This window comes from Stegodyphus dumicola, chromosome 11, assembly GCF_044657685.1.
Source record: "Stegodyphus dumicola isolate Sdum_Otavi_A_Nest chromosome 11, ASM4465768v1".
NCBI lineage: Eukaryota > Metazoa > Arthropoda > Arachnida > Araneae > Eresidae > Stegodyphus > Stegodyphus dumicola.
In genome coordinates this window covers 48,616,651-48,642,749 of record NC_140778.1, presented here as the reverse complement: position 1 = coordinate 48,642,749, position 26,099 = coordinate 48,616,651, and the positions used below count along the sequence as shown (strand labels likewise).

Genomic DNA, 26,099 nt, shown 5'->3' with positions numbered 1-26,099 from the left:
CTAGGATAGCGCGGGGCGGTTGCGTCTTCTCTTGCTGCTGATATACCGTCCATTTAAGTGGGAATCCCACTGCTTGGCCATTTCGTGTGTACGGTTATTGTGCTAGAATAAAGTCGATACTGTGCTCGATGGCAAATGCTACTGCTCTATTTGTCGCTGCTTGTGCCCTCTGTAAATTTATCTGTAGGAATGCAATTGGGCTCTGTGCTATATTAGCCGTATTTATTTTTTTGGAAACTTTCGTCGAGACGTGAGGTTGCTGTTGAGCGCATTAAAGGCGCTGGCAGGCTTCTAGTACTCTGTACTGTCTTTGATGGTCTGCACTCTTCGCTGGTACTGCGGACAGTCCGGGTGGTAGGCTGGGTGGGTAAAATTATGTCTTGATCCATAGCGTGAGTTTGCGTCCCCGCAGTTAATGCACTGCGGTTGATGTGCATTGCATTCCCAAACCCCATGTTCTCCAGCTCAGAATGAACAATATTGCTTTTGGCTTTTGCAGTCTGCCTGCGTATGCCCGTACTGCTGACATCTGTAGCATCTCTTGATGCCAGAGTACTCTGTGACTTTGTGGGCCTGCCATCCCAAGAAAATCTTCCTTTGCTGCATGATGGCACTAAAGCTTGTGGGCTCACATTCGAATACCCACTTGACTTTTCCTTTACGTCGTTCTCTGAGACAGTGGAGGGGCTTGAAGGTGTTATTGGGCATGTTTGTAGCAGCGCTGATTTCCTCAAGCACTTCCTCGGGTTTTGTAGACTCTGGCAGGTCGTGAATTGCACATCTTGGCTTGCGCTTCCGAGGTCTACTGATTTCCGCCGGGATTTCTTTTTGCTTGATGTGCTGCTCGAGAGCTGTGGCATCGTCGCTGGTGTTACAGATTACTTCAATGCCGCCTTTGTTACTTCTGATAATCTTGTCTATTCCAACCTGAATCTTCGTGAGGGGTACTTTGGCGTTGAGCTGCGTTCTTAGTTCCGCTTCTGTAATGTCGGGTTTCGGCCGTATGAAAAGGCTTTGTGTCTTTGTTTTCCTGACGATCTCAGCAAATGTCGGTCGGGTGGCAGTTGGTGGTGGTGTTGAGGCCTGTTGAGAATGCTGTTCCGAAGTCGGATGTTGCTGAGAATGTGCTAATTCGCAACAAAGCACGGTTGAGGTATTGACTCCGGTATCGACTTTGGCAGTTTTTGGTATAAAGTCTGGTCCTTTTATGGCCAGCGTTTGTAATGCGGCCAGAGAGTCTAGGAGGCGAGCACGGAGTTCAGTTGGTAAGAGGAATTTGGCGTTTCTTTTAGTGGTCGTTACCTGTCGGATGTCTTCGTAAAAAATGGAAATCTTTTCTACGTAAGGCAGATCTGAAGCCAATTTCTTAGAAGCGTCTAAGGTACTTTGTGTGTCAGATGATTCTCCGTCAGTTGTAAGGGCCGAAGGACGTGGCATGATTTGAAGGGAGCACCGTGATGGCAGTTATTGTAAAGAGTCTATTCAGTGGTACTAGAAATTCGTTACAATAAAAAATGGAAAGTTCGCGTTACACTATTTTGCACAATTCGCTGATCACTGAATTGAACACAGTCACTACTAGCACTACTTTGCACACTAATTTACACTTACTAATAAACATTTGAAGAAGCCTTTTAAGTTGTATAAAGGACATTAATCAAATTAACAGTGAAATGTATACAAATTATAAATAACTTAATTAAAATGAATATTTAAAGACTTAAAATATGGTAATTAGATTAATTGCAATTAGCATTGTTCAAAGGTGCCGGGAACCTACAGTACAATTAAAGTGCCGCTGTCTATACAGAAGCCTATAAAATTATAAAATACAAGAGTGCAATAAGACTATACCGGTAATTAACGCAATTACCAATTTAAGCACTATACTTAAATACACAGTCAAGTTAATGGGATGGGTAACAGGAGCCTTCTAGGCAATTTGAGAATTATTAAAATCGCACAATTTGTGCGAAGTTATGAAAAATTTAGCGGTAATTAATCAGCATGTGAATAACAATACATCATTAATTAACACATATTTACGTAGACACTTTTATAATTAATCGAGTTTCCGGTGTAGAACCTGAGGATACTAGACACCTATTTTGAGTAGTAAATAGTGTCAAGTATTGGCTGAAGCCAACCTGTTGGTTAATCTGCGATTAATAAATTAATTATAATGTCAGGCTGTCCTACCTTGGCTGCTATCTTCTCTGTTTTTCATCTGTAAAGCAGGAACAGTAATCCAATTAGCACTAATGAACCAGAATAGCACTTGCACAAACACAACTCACACTGCACTTGGACGCTTATCTTCTGTGTATATATTAGACGCTTATCTTCTTCAGTTTTTCATACTAACTTCTTGAATTTTTGTAAGTCCAATAATTAATGCCACAAATTAGTAACTTTGGTTCTAATTGGTCGAATTTTATGAAATTTGGAACTTTTACTTCTTATTAGTAGAAAGGACGTTTGCTGTTGGAAGTAAGTTGATCCAGAAATTAGGAGTCTAATTAGGCAGATGGTGGTAATTAGGCCACTACCTCCTTTTTCAGCCGGATGCGAATTCCTTTGGGTGGTGAATCACCCAACGGTATTCTAACGGTCGCTAGAGTTGAAGCTGCTTCAAATACACTATTTGAAAACAGTAATTAATTCATATTTAAATTACTACTTAACCAAATGACGTTAAACTTATTCCAAATTAAAGTGAAAAACATGGGCTATTCAATGGTATTAAAAATGAGCTGATCCGACTTGCAGTTGTTTTGTAGCGGTACACAAAGCTGGTCAGGACGGTGAAAATGGCACTGTAATGCTAACACAATTAGTAAAATCTTGAAAAATTCCGTAATTAAATGCCTATTTGTCATACAGCCGAAAATCTTGTATCACCGTAATCCTTGCTGCTTCTGTTATCTAAATCAACTACTTTTAAGACTGCAGGATAATTATTTCCGTAGTTATAGACTGAATCGGCGGAGCTCAAAAAATACAACCTTCACTCTCTCGAAGCTTGCTGCGGCTCGCTGGAGACAGGTGGCAGGCCGGTATCTCAGCAACCTATGATCACATGTTTTCAATGGGTAACAGATCTAGAAATCGCGGGCCAGCGCAGCGATCGAATGCCCTGTGTATTGAGAAGGGTTAGAACACGTGCAACATGTGGTCTTGCATTATCTTCTATCTATCTTTGGGGGCCTCAAAGATAGAGCACAACCACTGAATAGAGCACAACTCTGTAAGATGTCAGAAATGTACCCATCTGCATTCAAATTACCGTCGATCCGAACAAGAGATGTGCGTGTCATGTACCCAATGGGTGCCCAAACCCTCACACCACGTGCAGGGCCCCTATGTCGATATCGAATGCAAGCAGGCGACGGGAGATCCCCTTGGACACCATCGGATGGCCGTACGGCCATCAGAATACTGCACATAGAACCGGGACGCGTAAATGGCAAAAGGCCCACCAGCGGCCGAGCGGTAAAGTCGCTAAACACTGGTAGTTCGGTCCGAGGTTCGAATCCCGCGAACGGGCTGGCTGCATGGGCGTTTCCGTGGTTTTCCCCATGTGTAACGTGTATACGAGCCAGTTTCCCTTAGAAAGTCCTCCACGAAGGCATCCCTGCCTTTAGGCAGATAGCCCTCGAGGCTTTGCTATAATCACACACACACACGTAATGGCAAACCGCACATTGAGTTGATCATTGTTAACGAATTTCGCATCCTGCGCATGCTCAGTGGTTTACCGTTGGCGTGGGAGGAAATACTGGCGACTAAGGGCGGCCACAGCAACCCTACAAAAGCCTGCGCGTCTTGTAGGTCTTATCAACTGTTTACAATTGCAATACTACCGAAACTTGTTTGTGCTTAATGCATTTGCTTCTGTTTCATTTCATTTTGTTCAGAAACGTTATGTTTAATATCGGTTATTTATAATAATTTCCTTGACTCATTCAGTGAATTCAGTAATTTAAACTGGATTTATTCTTTAATTTGTTAAAGTATATATGAACGGGACGTATGCTAAATACGCAATTGCTTTTATTCCTTAGAAGTATAATCAATAAAGATTCAGCTAATATATCTTGTAATGTTCCCTGTTTTGTAATCTTTCTTAAACGAAAATTTGCGTAATTTACAATCGATATTTACCCTCTAAGTAATGGAGCAACTTACAACATAATAAGTTTCAAAATCTCGAACTGTTTATATCCACATAACAGAATATCAACCACACACCGTATTTATCTTCTTTTAAAATTGTACCAAAGTCTTAATTGCGCCAAATTCTCTTCTGGGCATGCGCAGTGTGCGAAATTCATTTCACATTGATCAACTGAATGTGCAGTTTGTCATTACGCAACCGGGACTCGTTTGAAAAGGCGGCAATTCTTGTACGCAACTTTCTCGTTTGGCGCACCAGAGTCGCTGTCTCCCTCTGTGCTGCATTGTGTAGGGAAGCCGAAGTAGTGGTCCCCGTGCTGATTGTCGACGATGCTGCAAATGTCAACGTACCTGACGAGCTGATATTAGGCGGGCTGCAAACATGCCCATTTCGTGACTAATGGTCCATGATGAGGTCGTACGGTTTTGCAGAGCTGACCTCACAATGTGTCTGTCCTCTCATGGGAGGGCGTTGAAATCCTGCATGCCATTCAGTATGAGCTTCAGCAATCCATTGATTCCATATTCGCATGACAGTGGTTGGATGTCGACCAGTGCTACCAGTGATATCACCGAACGATAATCTACACTTTTGATAGGCAACGATCCTGTCTCTTTGGAATTTCGAAACTTGCTGGTAAGCATTTCCTCTTCTTATACGAGGCATAACACGATATTCGAAGCAAACCCCAACCTTACAAAGCACTTTCCGGGAATGGTAAATCCACTACACAACTTTTCTTTTATGCAGTGCTACAGATGTCGTTTCTCCCTGCGTTGTCTAAATGCGTTGATACGCTAATATATGCATATCCCAACTTCTTCCTTTCATGTGATTTTGTCGTTCGTCAGATCACTCTTTCCTGGTGTTGCAATTTTAATAGCCAACTGTGTATTTTATTAACTTTTACTCGTCAAAAAATAAACAAGCTCAGTTAAGGATTTTTGCACTAAAGGAGTAATAATTTTATTTGGAAATGCATTTGTGCGTGAATAGCTTTCCTGCATAGTTGAAAATTAATAAGTTTGATTTGGTTTTGTTGATTAAGGCAAAGTACATGAGAGTTATCTTCCCAAGGAGAAGGATACCTTCGTGGAGGACTTTCTAAAGAGATCATATACACGTGATACATGGGGAAAACTACGGAAACGATCATGCACCCAGCCCGTTCGCTGGGATTTGAACATCATTCTGAACAACCAGTATTCAGCGATTTTACCGCTCAGGCGCTGTGGGCAAAAATTAATAAGAGAAAAAGATCGATTACCGACTAGCGTATCTAATCCATGATTAAGGTAATTTCTAGTAATTTTTCTCCAAGGTTACAAACTTTATCAAAATCGAAACGTCATTAAGTGTTAAGCTGTAAAAGAAACAAAGAACATTATAAGATATTTCTCCCGCCTTCTTGGCATGCTTTCGTGGTGTAGTAGTCTGCATGCTCAGCGCGCAATTGAGGTGTCCGTGTTTCGGTTCCCGGCGAAATTGGCAGTTGCATATTTTCGTGGCTAGTTAGAAATTGAAGAACCACGCGTTTCGGCCTGTGTGCTTGCCTCGGCAGATTGTTGAATCTTTCAACGTAATATTCAGAAGTTTGCTGAATTGTCACCGGTATCTCAGAACGTGGTTAGGTTAGTTACGTGTAGAGAGCCTCGTAGTTAGTCACTTGTTATTATTCTCTTTTTAGTTTCTTATTTTTATTTTACCGCCGGGTCGGCGTAGTTTGTGAGCGTCAAGAGCACGCATCTGTAATTTCTAGAGTTGAATAAAAAGGGATTTAATCCCTTCTCAAGACTTTGTATACTTTCCAGTTCATAGCAGTTGGATATTTTTCATCTTGCCTGCTTAGAAAAAAAAAAAAAAAAAAAAAAAACTTAATGTCTCTACAACATTATTTATATACAAACGTATGCATTTTAATTTGTGTCGAAGAAACTTTAAAAAACAAGAGAAAAAGGCTAAATTGACCTTATTTATTCTCAAGTTTTGTTCCACTTGGAAAGATTTCATGATTTGTTTATTTTCAGTTTAAATTAAAGTAAGTTAGTTAAAACTTATTTAAATACATTGAAAGTATTTAAAATAAATGTCTTTCTAAAATATTAATATTTAGCTGCCATTGCATTTGAATTACAAAATGCAACCGACGAAAATGTCGTGCAGATACCAGACTTTAAATTTCAGACTGAAGATAAATATTAATGTTCTTCCATTTCCATTATTGTTATTATTATTATATTACGCATATTTAAAAAATATTTAGTGAGCGAAATTTAAATTTGAGTTTATTTATTTATTTTGCTGACATTCTAGGCCGAAAATATATTTTTTTGACTTTGAATCTCTCAACCTGAAACTGAAAGTAAGAGATTCTGAAGCGAATGAAGTTTTTCAGAATAACGAACAAAGCAAGCGGAGATTATGCATCCCAAATGTCTATTTTTTAGCCCAAAGGGGCAATTTTCCCAGAAGGGCTATTAATTTCGTTTCGGCATTTTGCGTTGGTTCTCTATAAACGGCATTTCACTTTTTAAATTGTTGCCAACAAATATTAAACCCCTGCATTATATTTACAGAAATTAAATAATGAAGAATCTGTTTGAATGTACATATGTTTCTCGCATTGTGAGAAAACAACGGTACCTAGAGACATCCAATTTTGAATAGCGTAGTCTTCCACTCGAACATGGGCATCTGGAAGACCAAATTTGGAATTTGATATTTTTATTATCTATTTCATATTTTATAAAACTCTAACGAATTTTTGATTAACAAACTTAAGGATTTCAAACCGAGCAATGGCAACACTGTAGGAAAAAAAAACTTTAGCGAGCATGACTGTGTATCGGAAATTCTAAAGATAAGCTCTTTTTAAATTATTTTATGATATTGAAGTGAGTTTTATGGTTTAAATGGAAAAAACATTATATTTAATAAATGAAGGTAACACACAAAACATTAAAAAAAGCCCCTTGCGTAATATAAGATCTGAAAGCTTTCAGAATTTTCTTTTTTAATTTGTTATTTTTTATAACGAAAAACTCTTCATAACCAAATCCTTAGTTAACACATTTAAAATTACACATTCAAAGCATTAGATGTGCAATGTTTACAATAGAAAGTAAAATACATACATTTTTCTCTCATTTTAGCCTAAAAGAATAGTGTTGAGCGACTACACTATTACGACTACTAAAGAAGAAAAGATAGTACGCCAGAAACTGACTATCCTAAATGCCCAGAAAGAAGATGAAGGATTCTACCAGTGTAACGTGACGGATCACTCTAATAAAACGAATTATTACGAAGTGAAAATAAATATTTATGGTAAGAATAGATGCATTTTCTTTTGAATTTCAGCAGCAACTTTAGGAGCACTCATTCTTGGATTTCTTTTAATATTTCGAACGATAATTCGCTTTATTCCATTGGAAAGCTTTGATGGTCGGCCAGGTCTTCTTTTATCCTGAATCATATGATTCTTTTTATATTGTTTAATGATATCGAAAACTGTTGAATGATTGATGTTAACTGTTTCAGCAGTTTCTCTAATAGATTTTCCACGTTAAATATGCAAATTAATAACTAATTTTCGAATTTCAGGCAAAGTTTTTCGTTTAGCATTCATGGCTGCACAGAGCTAAAAAACACAAAAATTCCAAAACAAACTGGAGAGGAAGACTGCAGACGATTTTTTAAATTATTGCCAATTGCTTTTAAGTAAAAATAAAAACCCCCAAAAGTATTTTTATTGTAGTACGTAGTAGTATCTAATGGTGTCCCATCACTTATGTGAGCTATTTTTTGCTCCGTTCTAAGCAATTGTATTTTTATTAAATTACTATTTTAATATTTTGAAAAAATGTATGTTATGTAATAATTGTTACTAAATTTAAGTATGAAACACACCCACAAAAAATTTTTGCATGTTTTTTTAATTTATTTTATTACAGTTTCTTTTTGTAAAGCACAAGTGTCCCATCACTTTTGTGAGACACTGTATACCTATTTGGAAAACCCTGTGGCTTTCATAATCTCATCACTATACAACGTAGCACATTTAATAATTAAAAAGAGTTATGTGATACAAACGCCATAGGTTTCAGTGTTAAAGTAAACCAGATCGTCCCTACTCTTTCTTGCCAACATGTCGGTGACGCACGCTCCGCCCACTGGGTTAGTCTATCTCTTTATAAGGTCCATGTCACATATTCAAAGATGTTATGGGTTTTAAGTTGTATGAGTCCCCTTAATTTTCCGAATTACTTATTATGATGACATATGTATCATATTCAACTGTGTGCCTGTTTAACCCTCAGAAGGCTAAATCCTTCGCTAAGCTTTTTGTTTAAATAACCGAAACGTCTGAAACTCAATATCGTCTGAGATTCGCAGCAATTCCTCCCCCCCTCCAGCTCATTAAAGAACAAAGAGGTATGAAAGGATATGTTTTTATTGTTCCTAACAAAGGAGCTCCCTGTTAGAATCTAAAAAGTTGTAATGTTGCGCGCTTCCAACCTGCACGCAACAATAGTGGTGACTGCTATGAACTGGAAAGTATACAAAGTCTTGAGAAGGGTTTAAATCCCTTTTTATTCAACTCTAGAAATTACAGATGCGTGCTCTTGACGCTCACAAACTACGCCGACCCGGCGGTAAAATAAAAATAAGAAACTAAAAAGAGAATAATAACAAGTGACTAACTACGAGGCTCTCTACACGTAACTAACCTAACCGCGTTCTGAGATACCGCTGACAATTCAGCAAACTTCTGAATATTACGCTGAATATTACGTTAAGAATTACGTTGAAAGATTCAACAATCTGCCGAGGCAAGCACACACGCCGAAACGCGTGGTTCTTCAATTTCTAACTAGCCACCTCCACGCTCGTGAAGCAAGAAAGCACCGCTTCGAACTCGTTTCCCTTCTATTTAACTCAGAATACTTCCGCTAACAATTTGAATCCTTGCGCGTTCTACTAAAATTTACATACTCTGGCATTGGCAATTCCAGGGCAAAGTAAGGCTTGACAGGAAAGATAGTTTAAACTTAAAATAAATGTTAGTTAAAATAAATATAAACCCTACATTTGCCGCTGCCAGAATTTGGTAAACTTGGAAGCAGGTCCTAGAAACGACCTGTTGAAAAGTTTCCACAATTCTGAACTAAATTTTAAGAGCCTCGTTTACATAAAAAAACTGTTTTTTCACAAAAGGTAGAATAAATTTCTGTAGATACTTATTTAACTCTCTCTTCTTACAGCAACTTTTCCTGGACTCCAGCAATCAATCTGTTCTCTTCCTTCCAGCATCCGGAAGGAATAAGTATCAGTATCTTTCTAACTACATTATAATTTACACTTTCTTGACACTGAATAAGTTTTTGTTTTTGAACGATTTATTTTCCTTAGTTACTGCTTAATTCACATTCATTCAAGTATTCAAACATGAATTTAACTTTACCCTGGCTCTCCACCATGTGTGGTGTCAAAAGGGAATATTCCTGTTTTAGTATTCCAACACTCCCCTAACCACAATGATTTGTTAGAATTCAACGACCAAATAGACACACCTTACTCGACATTCTACAACTCGATGGGCTATTTTAACATTCTTAAAATTCAAGTGTAGGTGGAGAACCCTAAAAAACACATTCATTCTAAATTCACCCTCATTCATCTTTAGACATGCAGGCTTTCGCTCTAAAGCATGATTTTATCTACAGTTTAATACTTAAATTTAAATTCATTGCTTTTGAGCATTTACTTTTAGCATCTAAAATTTTATGCTTCTAGACTAAATTCTACTTTTACATAACTTTCAAGTATTTACGTATATTTACAAAATTCTAATACATATGATTTTTACAATTTACCATAAAATGAATAAGAGAAAAATAAATTTTTACTTTACTCATTCTTCGCCAAGCTAGCGGCACTGAAACTAAAGTTCTTATTAATGCAAGAATACGAAGTTATTTTTATCTTCGGCCAAATTTTGGCGTTAACATAACAGAATTAGTCTTTCGGCCAACAGAAACTGCTTGTTCTTAGATTTTATACTTAAAGAAAATAATACTTTTGCCTTAGCTAAATAAAGTAAAAGAAAACTAAGTCTCAACCGAGACACATTGACTATTACGCATAACTATTTACGCATAACATTTCGGAACAAAAGAAAAAAATTTTATAAAAGATTTTAACTTATCTTTGAGTTTTCGATGATTAGAACTCCGACATCCTCTTCTGGCAGAACTGCTCCCACGTTATAGATTTCATCGACGTTAGTCGTCTCCTTAGTGTCCTTCGAGTGTCGTCCACGTTGCTTTTTCTTTTTCGGCCTCTGCATGCTGACCTCTTGCAGTGGTAGTCGTCGGGTTGCTGTCTTTTCCGTTTTGCCCCTGGACGGCTGGTCTTGACGTCCTCCGGTCTGGAATCATGCTTGAATTTCTTCTGTTGGTGGTGGTGTTTTCGTTCCTCCTGCTGTCTTTTCGTTCTCGGGAACGGCGGCCTTGTTTGCATCTGACACTCTGTCCCTGGAAGCGTTCTCCTCGATGCAGAATTTCTACTGCGATACGTTGTAAGTGGTGTTTTCCTCTTTACCAAGGTTTCTTTACGCGGCGGCTTTGCTTTCTTGTTTTTCTTAAATGCTGGAGTCTGAAAGTTTTCATTTCTTCTTTTCGGTACCGTCGCATGGGTTGTAGAAGGGCTAGGTTTCTCTTCAGTTCTCTGCTTCTTGGGTGGTGGAACGGTTGACGTTACTTCTGGACCTTCTACTTCTTTTACGCTTGAGTCCCGCAAGAAACTTTTAAGGATTTCAAAATCATTTTGATTATAATATTTTTTCGCCTGGTCGGGACTTGCTTTACAGACCTCCCCTCTCTCGTTCTTAAGGTACAATACGACTCCCTTGATTTCCTGAATTACATAGGGGCCTTCAAATTTTGGAGCTAACTTTGCAGTAAAATTGTCTGGGGCACTTGATAAAGAAAATTTCCGCTTCAACACTTTATCCCCAACTTTAAAATCTGCTTCACGGCGTTTTATATCATAGTATAACTTTTGTCTATTTCTTGCCGTATCCGAGCTTTTAACCGCCTGGTCAATAAGTGTTTGCACATCTTTCTGTTTAAATTCTTGCCCTCTTTGTTGCACAAAGAATAATTTATCTATTGGCGTATTTAACTTCCGTCCTAAAAATAATTCTGCTGGGGTTTTTCCCGTAGTATCGTGATTTGCCGTTCTTAAAGCATAAGCTAACTCATTTATGTAGCCATCCCAGCGCTTGTGATGTGTGCTAACATAACTTCGAATTATTTTTACAATATATTTATTAACTCTTTCTGCTATGTTTGCCTGTGGCCTATACGGAACCATTTTGATATGGCGTATGCCAAGTCCAGTGCATATGTTTTCAAGTATTTGGCTAACGAATTGTTTACCGTTATCGCTAATGACTTTTATCGGTGCACCGTATTTTAAAATGTATCTGTGTAAGAATGCATCTGCGACTGTTTTGGCTGACGCGCGTTTAAGTGGAACAATTTCTGTCCATTTTGAAAAATGATCTACAATTACTAAAAGAAAACGATTTTTATTTAACTCACTCTGAGGGAAAGGACCAAGAAGATCTATGCCTAAAATTTCATTCGGAAATGTAGCGCGAATGCTATTTAAGTACCCGGCCGGGCTGTAATTAATATCATTTATTAACTGACATTGATTGCAGGACCTGACATACGCCGTTACTATTTTGTATAAATGCGGGAAATATACCGCCTCGCGTACCCTTTTTAAAGTCTTTCTGACCCCTAAATGACCTGCTGGTTTCGCGTCGTGTAATTCCTTCAAGATTCTTAATCGAAGCGAGGCTGGGATGACTGGTTTGTACTCGAGATTTTCGTTTGTTGTTTTCGTATAAAATATCTATTATTTCATAGTTTTCTGCTATTATCTATTATTATCTATTACTTCATAGTTTTCTGCTATTATCTATTACTATCTATTATTTCATAGTTTTCTGCTCTATTTCTTATCGCATCGATATCTATGTGCTCAAAGCTTTCGGGGTCTTTCAAATATGCATAGATACTTCCAAATTCAGGATCAGCTTTCAATTCAGCAATAATTGTTTCTCTAGAATCTAAAATTTTTGAAGTCAACACAGCGCATTTGAGTTCATTTCCTTCATCGTCCAGTTTTATACGAGAAAGTGCGTCAGCTACATTGTTTTTCTTACCCGGTTTATATTTAATTATGAGATTATATTCTTGAAGTTTAAAAGCCCATCTTATTAACCTGGGCGTTAGGTTTTTCCCCGAGTAAAGTCTACCAACAGCCGCATGATCCGAAAAGACTGTTACTGGCGCTTTAAATTTGTGTACTCGTTTGTGTGTTTAAATAAACTCGAAATTTGTGTACAGCCATTAATACTGCTAATGTTTCTCTCTCTGTAGCTGTATAATTCCTTTGCGTGGGGTTCAACGTTTTACTAAAAAATGCCAAAGGATGGCCATTTTGCATGAGAACAGCACCTACAGCATAGTCCGACGCATCTGCTGCAATTTCCAAGTTTTCGTCCCCCTCCGGGAATTTCAAACAGGGGCATTGATGAGCGCTTCTTTTAAACTTTCAAATGCGGTATTTGCTTCTGCTGTCCATGTGAATTTACTTTTCTTTCTTTTAATTACTAACAAGGGTTCAACAATATTAGCAAAATCTTTTATGAATGACCGATAATAAGAGCATAACCCAAGGAAAGAAGAAAGTTTCTTGGCGGTGTTGGGAGGTGGGAAATTCTTGATGGCTTTTATTTTTGAATCTTGAGTTTCTATACCCTTTTGCGAAATTTTATAACCCAGATATTTAAGTTCTTTAGTTGCGAACTTGCATTTTGAGGCGTTAATTGTAAGACCGGCCTCTTTTAATAATTTAAAAACTTCTTCTAGGTCTTTAATATGTTGTTCCAACGTACTACTCGTTATAATTATATCATCTAGATAGACGGTTGTTTTCAAATTTCCTTTTTGGGCTTTGACCTTCGAGCTTCGATGAGTTAGCTTGATAGCTCTTTCCCCCAAAAGAGCGGTTTGCATTTCTGGTCTGCTCATTTGAAGATTGCCTTCGGATACTTTGAGAATACGATGCCCCTCTAGCTTCTTCCGCTATTCTGCGATTTTGGAACTTGACCGCCAATTCGAAGAGCTCCTGCAATGAGCTTGGGTTTCTAATTTCAAAGTAATCTTGAGCAGCAGGTAACAATCTTGGTAAGATTATTTCAATAATCTCCGCTTCGGGTTTCTTCTCATACAGCATATCCGTCAGCTTAATTTTTCGCAGAATAAAGTCCGTCAACTCTTCTATATCCCGTTGATAAAAACTATATATTTCGGCTTCTAGCCTTGCTCGATCTTTCACTATGGGGAAGGCCTTTAATAACGATTTTTTTGAAATTTTCAAATGTATATGTCTGGCCTCCGAATTACCCTAATAAAAATTTGCCTATATTCTTCCACCATAGCGAGGTCTGTCCTCTTAGTGCAGATGTGGCGATGGCAACTTTTTGTCTTTCAGGCACAGGGTAGAGCTGGGAGTGATTTTCAAGGCCTTCTAGAAATATCGCCACCGAATTTTTTTCCGTCGAAATTGACGTTTGGCTTGATTGACGCTCTCATCGTCTGGACCAGGTATCCAAATCCTTCCAATTGGCTTGCCATTTCTTGTTGTTGTCCAGCAGCTTCCATCCAATTTTCGGCCATTTCAGTTCGACAAGTGTTCGGGCGCCAATGTAATGTTGCGCGCTTCCAACCTGCACGCAACAATAGTGGTGACTGCTATGAACTGGAATGTATACAGTCTTGAGAAGGGTTTAAATCCCTTTTTATTCAACTCTAGAAATTACAAATGCGTGCTCTTGACGCTCACAAACTACGCCGACCCGGCGGTAAAATAAAAATAAGAAACTAAAAAGAGAATAATAACAAGTGACTAACTACGAGGCTCTCTACACGTAACTAACCTAACCACGTTCTGAGATACCGGTGACAATTCAGCAAACTTCTGAATATTACGTTGAAAGATTCAACAATCTGCTGAGGCAAGTACACAGGCCGAAACGCGTGGTTCTTCAATTTCTAACTAGCCACCTCCACGCTCGTGAAGCAAGAAAGTACCGCTTCGAATTCGTTTCCCTTCTATTTAACTCAGAATACTTCCGCTAACAATTTGAATCCTTGCGCGTTCTACTAAAATTTACATACTCTGGCATTGGCAATTCCAGGGGAAAGTGAGGCTTGACAGGAAAGATAGTTTAAACTTAAAATAAATGTTAGTTAAAATAAATATAAACCCTAAAGTTTCATCTTATCCTAGTTCAAGATACATTATTCAATTCAAATCACAGAATAATCAAAAAGCAGAGAACATATGAATCAATTTTATTCAATTCTAACACACATTCGACTCGCGCTGGCAGATCCAAGAACACGAAATATACATTTCGAAGCATTTTACGCCCTCTGCTGGCGATTAAAATACATTTCCGGATAAAATTCCTTACACTACCTTTAGCCTCCTCAGGAGTAAAAATGTTATACACCAGGGTGGGTGCCTGTGCATAATGCACTAACCTTTCTGGAACCAGTAAAAAATTTCGAAGTTAATTCCTACAGTAACTTGGAGCAATAATCTATATTGAAAATATAAACTTATATAACATTATGTTACCGTGAAAGACCGAAATTGGAGAATGTCGACTTTCACCGGAGAATGTCAACATTCACCAAATACTTCGGTGAAAGATCGATTATTTCTTTACATTCTTGTACATTCGGACCCTCACCGGTGTATGTCGACAATCACAGATATGTTCTGGTGTAGGTCGAAAAGAGAGGAGTATATGTACACGCTGCCATTCCAAAAGGAAGTGTTCCACAAATAAATGCAGTTGTAAAAGCAAGGGCCTCTTGTGCAATTCAAAGTGTCATACTCGTTTAAGTTGTTGCAATAAATAAGATTTGAATCACATAATTTGGTAAGTTTATAACTTCTACTATTTTCCTTTCTCATTTTGAACGTACTGTTCAAAATGAGAGTTCTTATATTCTTAAGTTCTTATTCTGAGTCTTATGGAGAAGGAAATATAATATTCTTATATGTTCAACATTCACCATTAGTACATGGTGAATGTCGACATTCACCGGTGTAAGGCAGAAATAAGAGTATTTGGAAAATATTTCGGACATACACCAAGCGACTATGTGAATGTTGACATTCACCGGTGAAAGTCGACATTCTCCAGATTTCGGTGTTTCACAGTAACATATATATATATTTAACATGGGAAAGCTGAGCTAGTGAAGACAGTTACGAAAAACCATATGCCGGTAATAAATATATTATATTATATATTATATATCAGAAATAAATATATTATATTCCGTCGTATAACGTGCACTTTTAATACAAAAGTAGGACTGAAATTTACGGTTTCGCGTTCTACGCCGTAAATCAAAATGATAGCTTAAAAATAAGGGCACAGATAAGATTATTCACATGCACCCAAAATGCTGCTTATTTAAAAGTAATGACATATCTTATGAAATTAAATATTTTTATTATCGGATAACATAAAGAGTCGTCATGTTGATCTTCCATTATATATCCATACGTATCATCGAATTTTGTTTCATCTACATCATCATTGTTATTTTGATCAATAAATAAATAATCGTTATCCTTTCCCTATTTCAACAACGCCAAACATCCCTGATGCAGCATGATTTCCATTTTCTTTCACGAAATAAATGGCTTTGCATTCGAAACCTGTGTTTGTTTCTTTTCCAGGGAGCCGTATTTACTACTAAACGGAGCACTAGATCAACTGTATTTTAACTAAAGCAAATGCAATTTACTAAGACTTCTATTTTTCGCTTCAAAATCTAGGCTTCAAATTCCTACAGAAAGAGAAAACATCTAACTCCTAATTCCACCATTTCGTTCAGGTTGGAAGTGCTCTACAATGGCATTCTTTTGGACAAATGCATTGAATACAATCCACCTTCTTTGCCGGAATATTTACCTCCCTTTAGCATTTAACTCATACATATATTGTTCTCCTTATCGCTTGTCAGTGTTGTTTACCATTGTTCGAAATGCTAGGACAAATGTTCTAATAAATGACCTCAGAAGCTAAGATGTGCACATGTAGGTTTCTTCGTGAGAAATTGGGTGCACGTTTAAAAATTAATAAATGTAGCTTGAAATTATTGATGCGCGTTATACGCCGCAAAATACGGTATACAGAAATAGCCATGCAAAATTCTAAAAAGACAAAGACTAATCGTTTATAAAAAGTATAACACTATCAAAGAAAATCTGTTGGTTTAAATTATACATAAGTGGCTTACAATTAATAATGTTCTTGTAATTATAACTGTAGATTTTATTTTCTGGATTGCAAATATGCCTTTGTTTCACATGAAAGTTTCTTGCCAGATGATAAAAATAAGTTCTTAATTGAACAATTTTGAGTTCCTCGTGGATTTTATCGTTTCTACTGTACCACGGGGATTTCTTATCTACCCCAAAATACTGTTTTGGGCACTTTGTGATTTTTTCTGCTGATCTTACTTGAGTAGACCCAGTCTGATTAGACAGAACAAAGCATGGGAGGCAAAATGGACTTATAAATGGGTAATTTCTTATCAATAGATATAAGACTATTTCGCACAGTTAGGGAAGAAGAGTTTAGCTTTACATGCATGAAACGTTTTGATAATACATGTAATGGAGGAGATCCATGTGAGTGAATTAATGTGGATCAAGCCAAGATAACGGACTTGCTTAGCCCACGGCATATCAACTCCATAAAATTGCAAATTTCTATTGAGGATTTTTTCCTCGTGAAGACTGTATTTTCCATTTTGTCAGCCAGTTCTCCAATGCTCGTATGTAATCTTGTAACGGTTGGATTACAGGACTAAAAATGCATTTTGAGCAAGGATCGCTGTATCATCAACGTACATTGCTAGTGTAGCTCGGTGTACGAGGAATGTCTTTCACATAAATATTAAAAGTGTGGGCCTCAGAAGTGACCCTTGTGGAACACCAGCTGAGTTAGGATGGCGTGCTGCGTGTATGTTTGAAGTGCGGACGACTAAGCGAGTACCTTTTAAACAGGATTCACTTATGTGTGGAATGTAATCTGGGAGGCTTAAATTGTGGATTTTGTATATGAGAGCGTCCATCTGGACACCGACAAACTCCTTGGCTATATCGATGATCAGACCACAAGTGATCGTTTTGGCTTGGAGGCCCTAGGAAGTGATCTGTATAACCCTGTAGAGTTGATGCGAAGTTGACAGATTTCTCCTGAAACAAAACTGCTGCGGAATAATGATGCTTTTCTCTTCCAGGTGATTCCTGATTCTCTTAAGGAGAACCGCTGCTATCAGTTTGCTCAAACAAGACAGTTGACAAATAGGCCAATACGATTAAGAAGCCGAGGCTGGTTTGTTTGGCATAAGAAATGGCGAAGTGGTAGCAGTCTTCCAAAAACAGGAAAGTACTGGGATCTAAGCATCACGTTGAATATTTTTGTCATTTTGAAGAACAGCTTGACGGAGAAGAGTTTCACCATCTTGTTTGTAATCTGATCAATGTTTTTATATATTTTCTTTTCATTTGCGCGTAAAACTCATAAATTTTACTTTGGCTGTAGCCCGCTCAGTTGGCAGCCTTGCCGGCTAGTATACCGGCTAGTATTCGCGCGCCGCACAAAACTGCATCGTGAGCCACGTGTCGCTTGTGGTTCACGAGCTTGAAATTAATGATAAAAGGGAGAGATACACACATGATACAGTGATCATACACTGCTCGACATTGAAAATGCAACACCAAGAAGGAGTGGTCAGAAAGTGATGAAATTTGGAAAAAAGACAGAGACAGCAAGCACCAATAAGTGATCTTTATTTCAAAATGACAGTCAGAATACAGAGCGAGAATGGCGTCGGCTCAGTAGGACGTAAGACCATCGCGGACAGCGATGCATGAAGAAACACGTCTAGGCATAGAGTCAGAAAGAGTGCGGACGGTGTCCTGAGGGATGGCTCTCCATTCCCTTTCAACCATTTGCCACAGTTCGTCTTCTGAACGAGGCAGGGACAGAGTCTGCAAACGGCGTCCAATCACATCCCACACATGTACTAGCCACATGTACGGTGGCCAGGGAAGCATCTGTATACCTTACAGAGCATGTTGGCAGATGCGAGCACTGTGTGGTCGGGCGTTATCCTGCTGAAAAATTGCATTAGGCAGCCCCTGAAGGTAGGGGATTGCCACCGGCCGCAGTACATTATCCAAGTATTGTTGGGCCACGAACTAGAGGTGACCTGGAATCGTAGGCAATAGCGCCCCAAACCTTTATGCCACGATGTCCCGTGGTGGGGCATCCCACAGTTACTGCCGAATTAGATCTGTCTCCACGTCGACGCCACACACCTACGCGGCGACTGTCACTGGATAAACAGAAGCGTGACTCATTTGAGAACACGACGTTTCGCCATTCTGTCATCCACATCGCTCCAGTCCGGCACCATTCTCAACATTTGCGTCTATGCTGTGGGGTCAATGGCAGTCTTCTTAACGGACACCATGAGTGCAGGCCACGTTCAATCAATCGACGGGAAATGGTTCTGGTCGACACGGAAACATCCATGGTATCTTGCACATGCTGCAGAATCGCGGTACACGTGACTTGCGAGATCGCCACAACTTGTCAGCGGATGCGTCGATCCACACGTGCTGACGTCACTCTGGCTGCAGCTCATTCTTCCCACATTTCCTTGTTCTAACCATGTTCGCCGTAGTCGATGCACCGTGCTCGCATCCATGTGGGTATCAGCTGCGATTTGACGTAAGGACGAACCCGCCCTTCTCAGTCCGATCACCATACTCCTCGTAAAATCGTCTATCTGCTGGAAGTGCCTTTGTTGACGGCGGCCTGGCATTCTCTCCTATTACACGTATCCTCCGGGACAAAAACCAACTTTCTTCGATAATTTGTCTGGCAGAAATAACGACACGAATATTGCTCATTCTGCACGTTCCTTCCCTTATATCTTACTTCACGTGCATCGGAGAGCTGCGCGTTTCACATCATTCTCGTAACTCGGTGACGTTTGTCTACTCTAAAATTTGCATTAATTTCTGACCACTCCTTTTTGGGTGTTGCATTTTCAACGTCGAGCAGTGTATATACAACCAAGAGATCTGTTTCTAAATATCTTATACAGTGATCTCTTCTTAGTTAATTATTTTTAGTTTTATGAGGTGCCTTTTTAAGATCATAAGATCACTTCGCAATCAGGTGAATGGGCAGCACTCCAGCAATCTTACAGTGATCTCTACATATAAAATAAAAGAAAGAGTCTGTCTGTGTGTGTGTGTGTGTATGCCTTTCGTTCGTGTTGCGCGTAAGCTAATAGACGCAGATCTACGAAATTTGGTACATAGGTGTATCTAGACAAGAGCCAGAGTACCTCGATGAGAGTTTTTCAGAATTCGATTCAGTTTTTTTAATTTTATCTTTTTTTTTGATAAAATCGCATCATTTTGAATTGTTTCATTCTTTGAGAAATGTGGTTTTGGCAACAGTTTTTCATTCAATGCTTTGTATACTGGACTGCTGACTGTTCAAAATATGACATAAAATATTTTTAATTATACACGCAACACCTACATTGCAATCGTCTTACTCTGACGGGAATGTGTCTCGCGAGGCTCAACAGAAAGAATTTTCTTTTTTCCCCTCTCTCTCTCTTTATTAGCTAATGGCAAAGAGGTTTGTATGTTTTGAATTATGTCGTCCACAAAGCACAGTTTTGATTGGTTATTGCTTTCTGATGACAGTTTCATTCTTTTAGAAATGTGGTTTTTGGCAACAGTTTATCGTTCATTGCTTCGGATAATGGACTGCTGACTGTTTTCTCTTGAAAATAGGAGATTTATTCCTTATTTCATTGTAATTTTTTTATGTTATGTTTTAATCATATATAATTTTAATTATGTAAAACGTTTAGCATGATTTTGTTCTAGGAAACAAAGTTCTTAACTTCCTTTATACCATTTGAATTCTTAAGATTTTGCAACGGGAAGTTGGTTAATTTATTTATTAGGATAATTAATATTTGTGTTAAGGGATATTCCTTGCTTATTTTATTGTAATTTTTTATATATATTACATTTTTATTGAAATTTTTTTGATAAAGTTGTTCTGCAGAGTAAAATTCTGTGCAATTTTAAATTTAATGTTTGGTGTCTGTTCCCTTTAGGCTTTCTGTGGTATATTTAAAAGCCAGACGAAGGCTAGCCGCGTAAGGCTATTCATATATACAACAGAGAGATATATTTTTAAATATCTCTGTATCACAAGAAAGATTAAAAACAAGAAAAACGGTCTTAAATTTCCTTTTGCACAAATTTAAAAACAGATCCTCCGGCATATCTTGCTTCCTTTTTAGTATGCTTTTTAAAACTCTGCTTTCTTCAATGCTTAAGTATTTTCCTGTCGACCATGAATGTTTGCCATCATCCAGCTATGAAAGTTGGCGGAGATTCCGCCGAAGTTGCGTTAGTCGTTCGTGAGGAGTTCTGAGCCCCTCTTTCTATTTGCAACTTTTGCAATTAAATGTCGTCTGTATCTTTATACCCAACTACCAAACAGCCACTGCTGCGGTAGTGTTGGATCAGCTTCATTTTTTGTGTTCGTAAAAAGATGTGTATGGTGTATATTGAGAATACGGCAAAGCACACTAGGGCTATCTTCGTAAAAAGGCTTTCATCGGTTTCTATTATTTCGCTAAGGCCTCCTAAGTTTGCCAAAACTCCTATTTAGAACGCTGCCCCACTAGTGGCCGAGTGGTTAAGACCGTTGAATTCTAGTAATTTGACCTGTTTTGCGTTCAATGCCAGACGAGCAAGCTGGGTACGTGGTTGGTTTTTGTGGTTTATTTCATGGGTAACGTGAATATAAATCAATTTCCTTCGGGCAATCCTCTACGAAGACATCCCTCCTATTTGAATCCTCAGCCGAGTTCGAATTCCCTCGGGGGCTGAGGGAATTTCATAGCTTCCCGGGAGAACTGTGGTCTGACTTTTATTGATCTGTTAAGTATTAATTTTAGTTTATGAATATAAAAATGTACTTTTTATTCAAGGTCTTGAAATTTATTAATATTTTTTATATTTTTTTCTTGCTAAATTTTGAAAACACATTAAAGTAATCTAAATTTAAATAAAGAATAATAATAAATACTAAATAATAATCTAATTTAAATTAAATGCATATGCTTTTATTTTTATTTATTTATTTTATTTTATTTATTTACTTATTTATTTGAGTTTTGAAATGGAAGGAGGGAGAATCAGCTTCTCTCAGTGGTGAAAGAGGTGCAGGGGACAAAAATTATTGAGAATCACTAACTAACCTGTTTAGAATGCTATGAGTACAAACTTCCTCCAAGTGATTATTCCAGTCCAAAACAATAATTGATAAAAGCTGCGTTTTCCAGTTTCAACACATGGTAATTCTTTCGCCCAGTTTTAAATGAGCTAGAGATCGTTCCCAAATCTCATTCTACAGCCAACAAAATGACTATTTTTTTATCTAAAAACAAAAGGTGCTTTATCGAGAATCAATCTAGGTTATATTAAACGAAAGCACTGATGTTATGAGTGGGTTGTGAGGTCCCGCTTATCTATAATTGGCTGTAAATTGCGCTCTTTGACGACAGTTTCAGTTGTCAACAAGATAATATGGAAGTGCATATATTCTATCTTATATCAAATTTATCCTTTATATTGCTTTTGAAAATTATTCAAATTTGCTTTCACAAAATAACCATACAGTTCCTTTAATTTGATTATTAATTTATTAATTTTAGAGCAAGCCCAGAAATCAGTAGTTAATTTTAGCAAAAGCTTGGAGGTCATTGTCAAAGAGCCAGGGGAAGATGTCAAACTCGTTGCAGGCTATACAATATTTCCGCATTCAGCAGACATCGGAGTTGTGTGGACCAAAGACAGCAACCAGTCACTGCTGGACCTGAAGAAATATAAGAGTAAAACAACAGATTCCAAGTTCATATTGAGGATCTTTAATCTCACAAAAGCAGATTCTGGCTTGTACACTGTAACAGCTCAAGCTCCTGGGGGATCAAACCAGATGTCTTTTCACCTTCATGTAGCAGGTAATGATTTTTTTTGCATTGATGTATATTACCTTATGAATATTGGGAAGAATACTTAAACAGCAGCCAGGTGCATAAGTAGGCGATAGCAAATTTCTCCCTCCCATACGATGGGTAGGAGGGAATTATGACTAATCTCCAAGAATTCATCTCTCGGAGTCAAAACCGAAACATCGAACTGATCTCGCTCGGTTCGTGTAACACTAGCTCATTTTGGTGGGATGTAGCTTGCTCATTACTAATGTGGATACCAGGCTCTGATTATAGCGTGTCTGATATTTATTTTTGTTATCTGCATGTCTTGACACGTATGCATTTCTATGCGGTTTCTACTGCAAAGAGCAGTACTTCCCTGCAACCTCAGATGTTTCTACAGTGAGCCTTGTGCTAAAGAAACATGAGGGAATCCCAATATGATAAATCACCAGTGAAGAACAGAGGACATCCCTTCTACGTGGGTAGTACATGCTGGAATGAGCAGGTTAGGTCAGCAAGAGAAAGAACCCAGAAAGTGCACACCACGTGATAGGCAACGACGAATTTGCGTTAGGATTAAAACAGTTGTAACTCAAACCTGTGTTGTCTGCATATGATACTTTGATACTTCATGATTCTGGCGTGCAGCGGGAGATGGTCTACTCCTGCTCTTTCCAGACTCCTAAATTAGTCACCTCAGGATCCTGGCGTATGTAAAAGTCCAAGGATTAAGCTCCTTCAGTTGATGTAGAGCTGTAAGGGAAAAAGGAAAGTGAAGCCCTGAGCTTCGGTAATCAGTAAGTAATGTCAGGGGCACCTGAAGAAGGGCAGTTAGGCGAGGAAAGCGGGTTGGAAGCGAATGATGAGGTTTGAAGAATCCGAAACTTGGTGAGCTTGCAAATTACTGCACAATACGAAAACAATACATATATACAGAAAAATAAGAAAAAAATTCTATGTACAATATAAAATATCATCTGTTCTGATGAAACAGCAATTAACTGGTAATAATTGGTTCCTGAAATAAATAACAAGAAGAATTATTACGGGATAACATACATGAGGCCTATTTACAGCAACAGATTTTTTTTCCAATGGCAGATTGTGAACAATTACAAATGTAACCCAGTCCATTGGCTGGATGTCGTGGTCTCTTTATTATGGAGGCACCTAATAGGTGGGCCACTATCGCCTTTCCTATGAAGGGACGAACAGTTACAACCATGCCTTCTCCGAGATTCGAACCCAAGCCCTTCGGGCATCGCAGTCAGCTTCCCTGACCACCATAGCCACTGGGCGGCAGCAACAGATATTTTAAAACTGCTCTTTTAAGGGCAAAAAAATAGTATTCTGTAAATTTGCTGTCCTCTGGTAGCCAAAAGTTATTTAGCCTATCGGCAGCAAAGCAAAGTCCAGAGAGAAACTTTTCATGCTATCTTTTTTTTTTTTTTTTTTTTTTTTTTTTACTTTTGATATCCTTTAGTAACTAAGATCGACTACATAGGGTTGTTATCTGCATATATGTGCTAATCTAATGTATATGTTCTTATTTAATTTTAAAAACAAATGTCTAATGTGCTTTGACTGAGAACTGGGGTATTAAACAGGTGTCCGCCGAAAACATTGCGGACGAAAACTTCGGTAAAAAAACCAACACAAGAAGAAATGTGTTACATAAAAAGTGGCGGGAGAAAAGAAAGCAAGAAGAGCATCATTGCAGTTCCAAAACATTGTAGAAGAACATCGCCATAGAAAATAAAGTGGTTCAAAAACAACGCATAAGAAAATATCGTAAAAAAATAAAACACCTACGAATCATCGCATGATGACAACATTTCAGATATGTGTTTTCAGACTTTAAAAGTTTTGCATCGCATTTACATTACCAATCCAACTTTAGAATGGAGATGACTACTAATCCAACACTGTAAAAGAGATTAATTGAATAATGAGTTTTAATAGTAAATTAAGGAATACTGCCTTCAAAATCATTACATGAACATACATTTAAAATTTTAAACTCTAAAAACACATGTTTACGATATTATCATCATATGATAATTTGTAAATGCTTTACTTTTTTACCACGATTGTTTCTATACAACATTTTATAACTGTGAAGTTTTTGAACAGCTTTATTTTCTACGACGATGTTTTAGAATTGATGTTTTCTCCTTGCTTTGTTTTCTTCCACAATAGTTTGTACAACAACATTTTCCTTGCGTTACTTTCTCCCGGGCATTTTTCTCCGCGATGGTTTTGCTGAGTTCTTTACAGCTGTCATGGTTAAACCGTTCAGAATGAGTGAAAGTAGAAAGAAGAGCTCTCGCAGGCTCGCGCGCTCTGAAAATATACCTAGGCAAGGGAGCAAACGATTTTCCCGTTAAGCCTAATTCCATTTTAAAATTCCTTTAAAATTATTATTGCAGTTATTATTGTAGTTACGCAAAAATTTAGAGTTTATTATCATTGATGCTATCTGAATATACTGGAATGAAATTTTCCTGATATTTGGAATTAAAAAATTTCGAATGTTAAAGAAAATGGTTTAATTTTAATAAAGAAACGTATCGATGTATACATGGGCAAAATGGACAGTTTTAAAATTAGAGCAAATTACAAGTAAAACTAAATGATATGTCCAAACAAATTTCATAAATATAACGAAATGAATGAAGTATTAGCATTTATAAAGTCCTTTTAGAGGTTATCTTCCCTAACTGCTCCTCTTCACTTGTTTGCATTTTCAAATTCTCCTAATCCAATTAACAACAGCAAAAATCTGAATGTGGACACCACTTGACTTCCTTATACGGCCTATTAAACTACACACTGTTTTTACTGCATTTCATTTAAACTTATTTCCTCGAATTTCATTTCATATATATTTCTCATTCAATCAATTCAGTTCTCACTTTGCGGCGAGGCAAAAATACATGAAAATGCAAAGCACCTTCATTAAAACTGTAAAATATAGAAAAACATAAAACACCAAAACGCAGTTTTGAAATATGTGCTTGGGAAATCTGGTAAGAATGGAAGAAATTGCTTTAATATTTCTGCATTATGAGACGCAATACTTTGCGCAAAATAAGTGCACAATGCCGAGTTTCTGCATTTCCTAATTTTGTTTTAATGAAAATAGATCACTGTGTACATGGTAATAACCCATGTTCACTGGAAAATATTATTAAATAATTAGAATTTTTTTTTTAATTTCCAAATTGTGTTTTATTTTAATATAGTTATAATGCTTGCAGATTTAAGATAAATTTAGATGATTTGGGGATTTTTTTTTTTTTAAATCGCCAATTTGCGCCTCACAAATGGCTTTTATTATAGCTTGTATCGTTATTCTTTTTCATCTGTAAAATATCGCTAAGGTGAGTATGCTAATATTAAACACTGATAAAAACCGAAATTTAATAAGCAACATATACCTTAGAAATATAATTCACGATGTTAGCAGGTGAAGCTAGCAGTTATATTTATTATGACATTAGTAAATATAACTTGCACAGTTTTAAAAATAAAAGAAGTAATTTTTAATGCAATTTAATTCAAAGAAATGAATGGTATTTTTAAAATTAATGCAGAAAAATTCCTTAATAAAGTTTGAAAATATATGACAGCAAGGTGTCTTTCAGACTGCTGCTGTTTTACTATTTTCTGCTTTATTATATAATATTATTATGCAA

General features: G+C 37.5%; 1 protein-coding gene across 2 annotated transcripts in view; it reads left to right on the top strand.

The window, feature by feature from the left end:
• The window catches only part of LOC118206022 (vascular endothelial growth factor receptor 1-like), a 152,675-nt gene that overhangs the window by 47,931 nt on the left and 78,645 nt on the right, over positions 1-26,099 (top strand). For both annotated transcript variants that reach the window (XM_085826658.1, XM_085826657.1), the window contains exons 6-7: positions 7,330-7,504; positions 22,120-22,425. In XM_085826658.1, the coding sequence (XP_085682784.1) occupies positions 7,330-7,504; positions 22,120-22,425 (481 nt within the window). The remainder of the gene's footprint in view (positions 1-7,329; positions 7,505-22,119; positions 22,426-26,099) is intronic.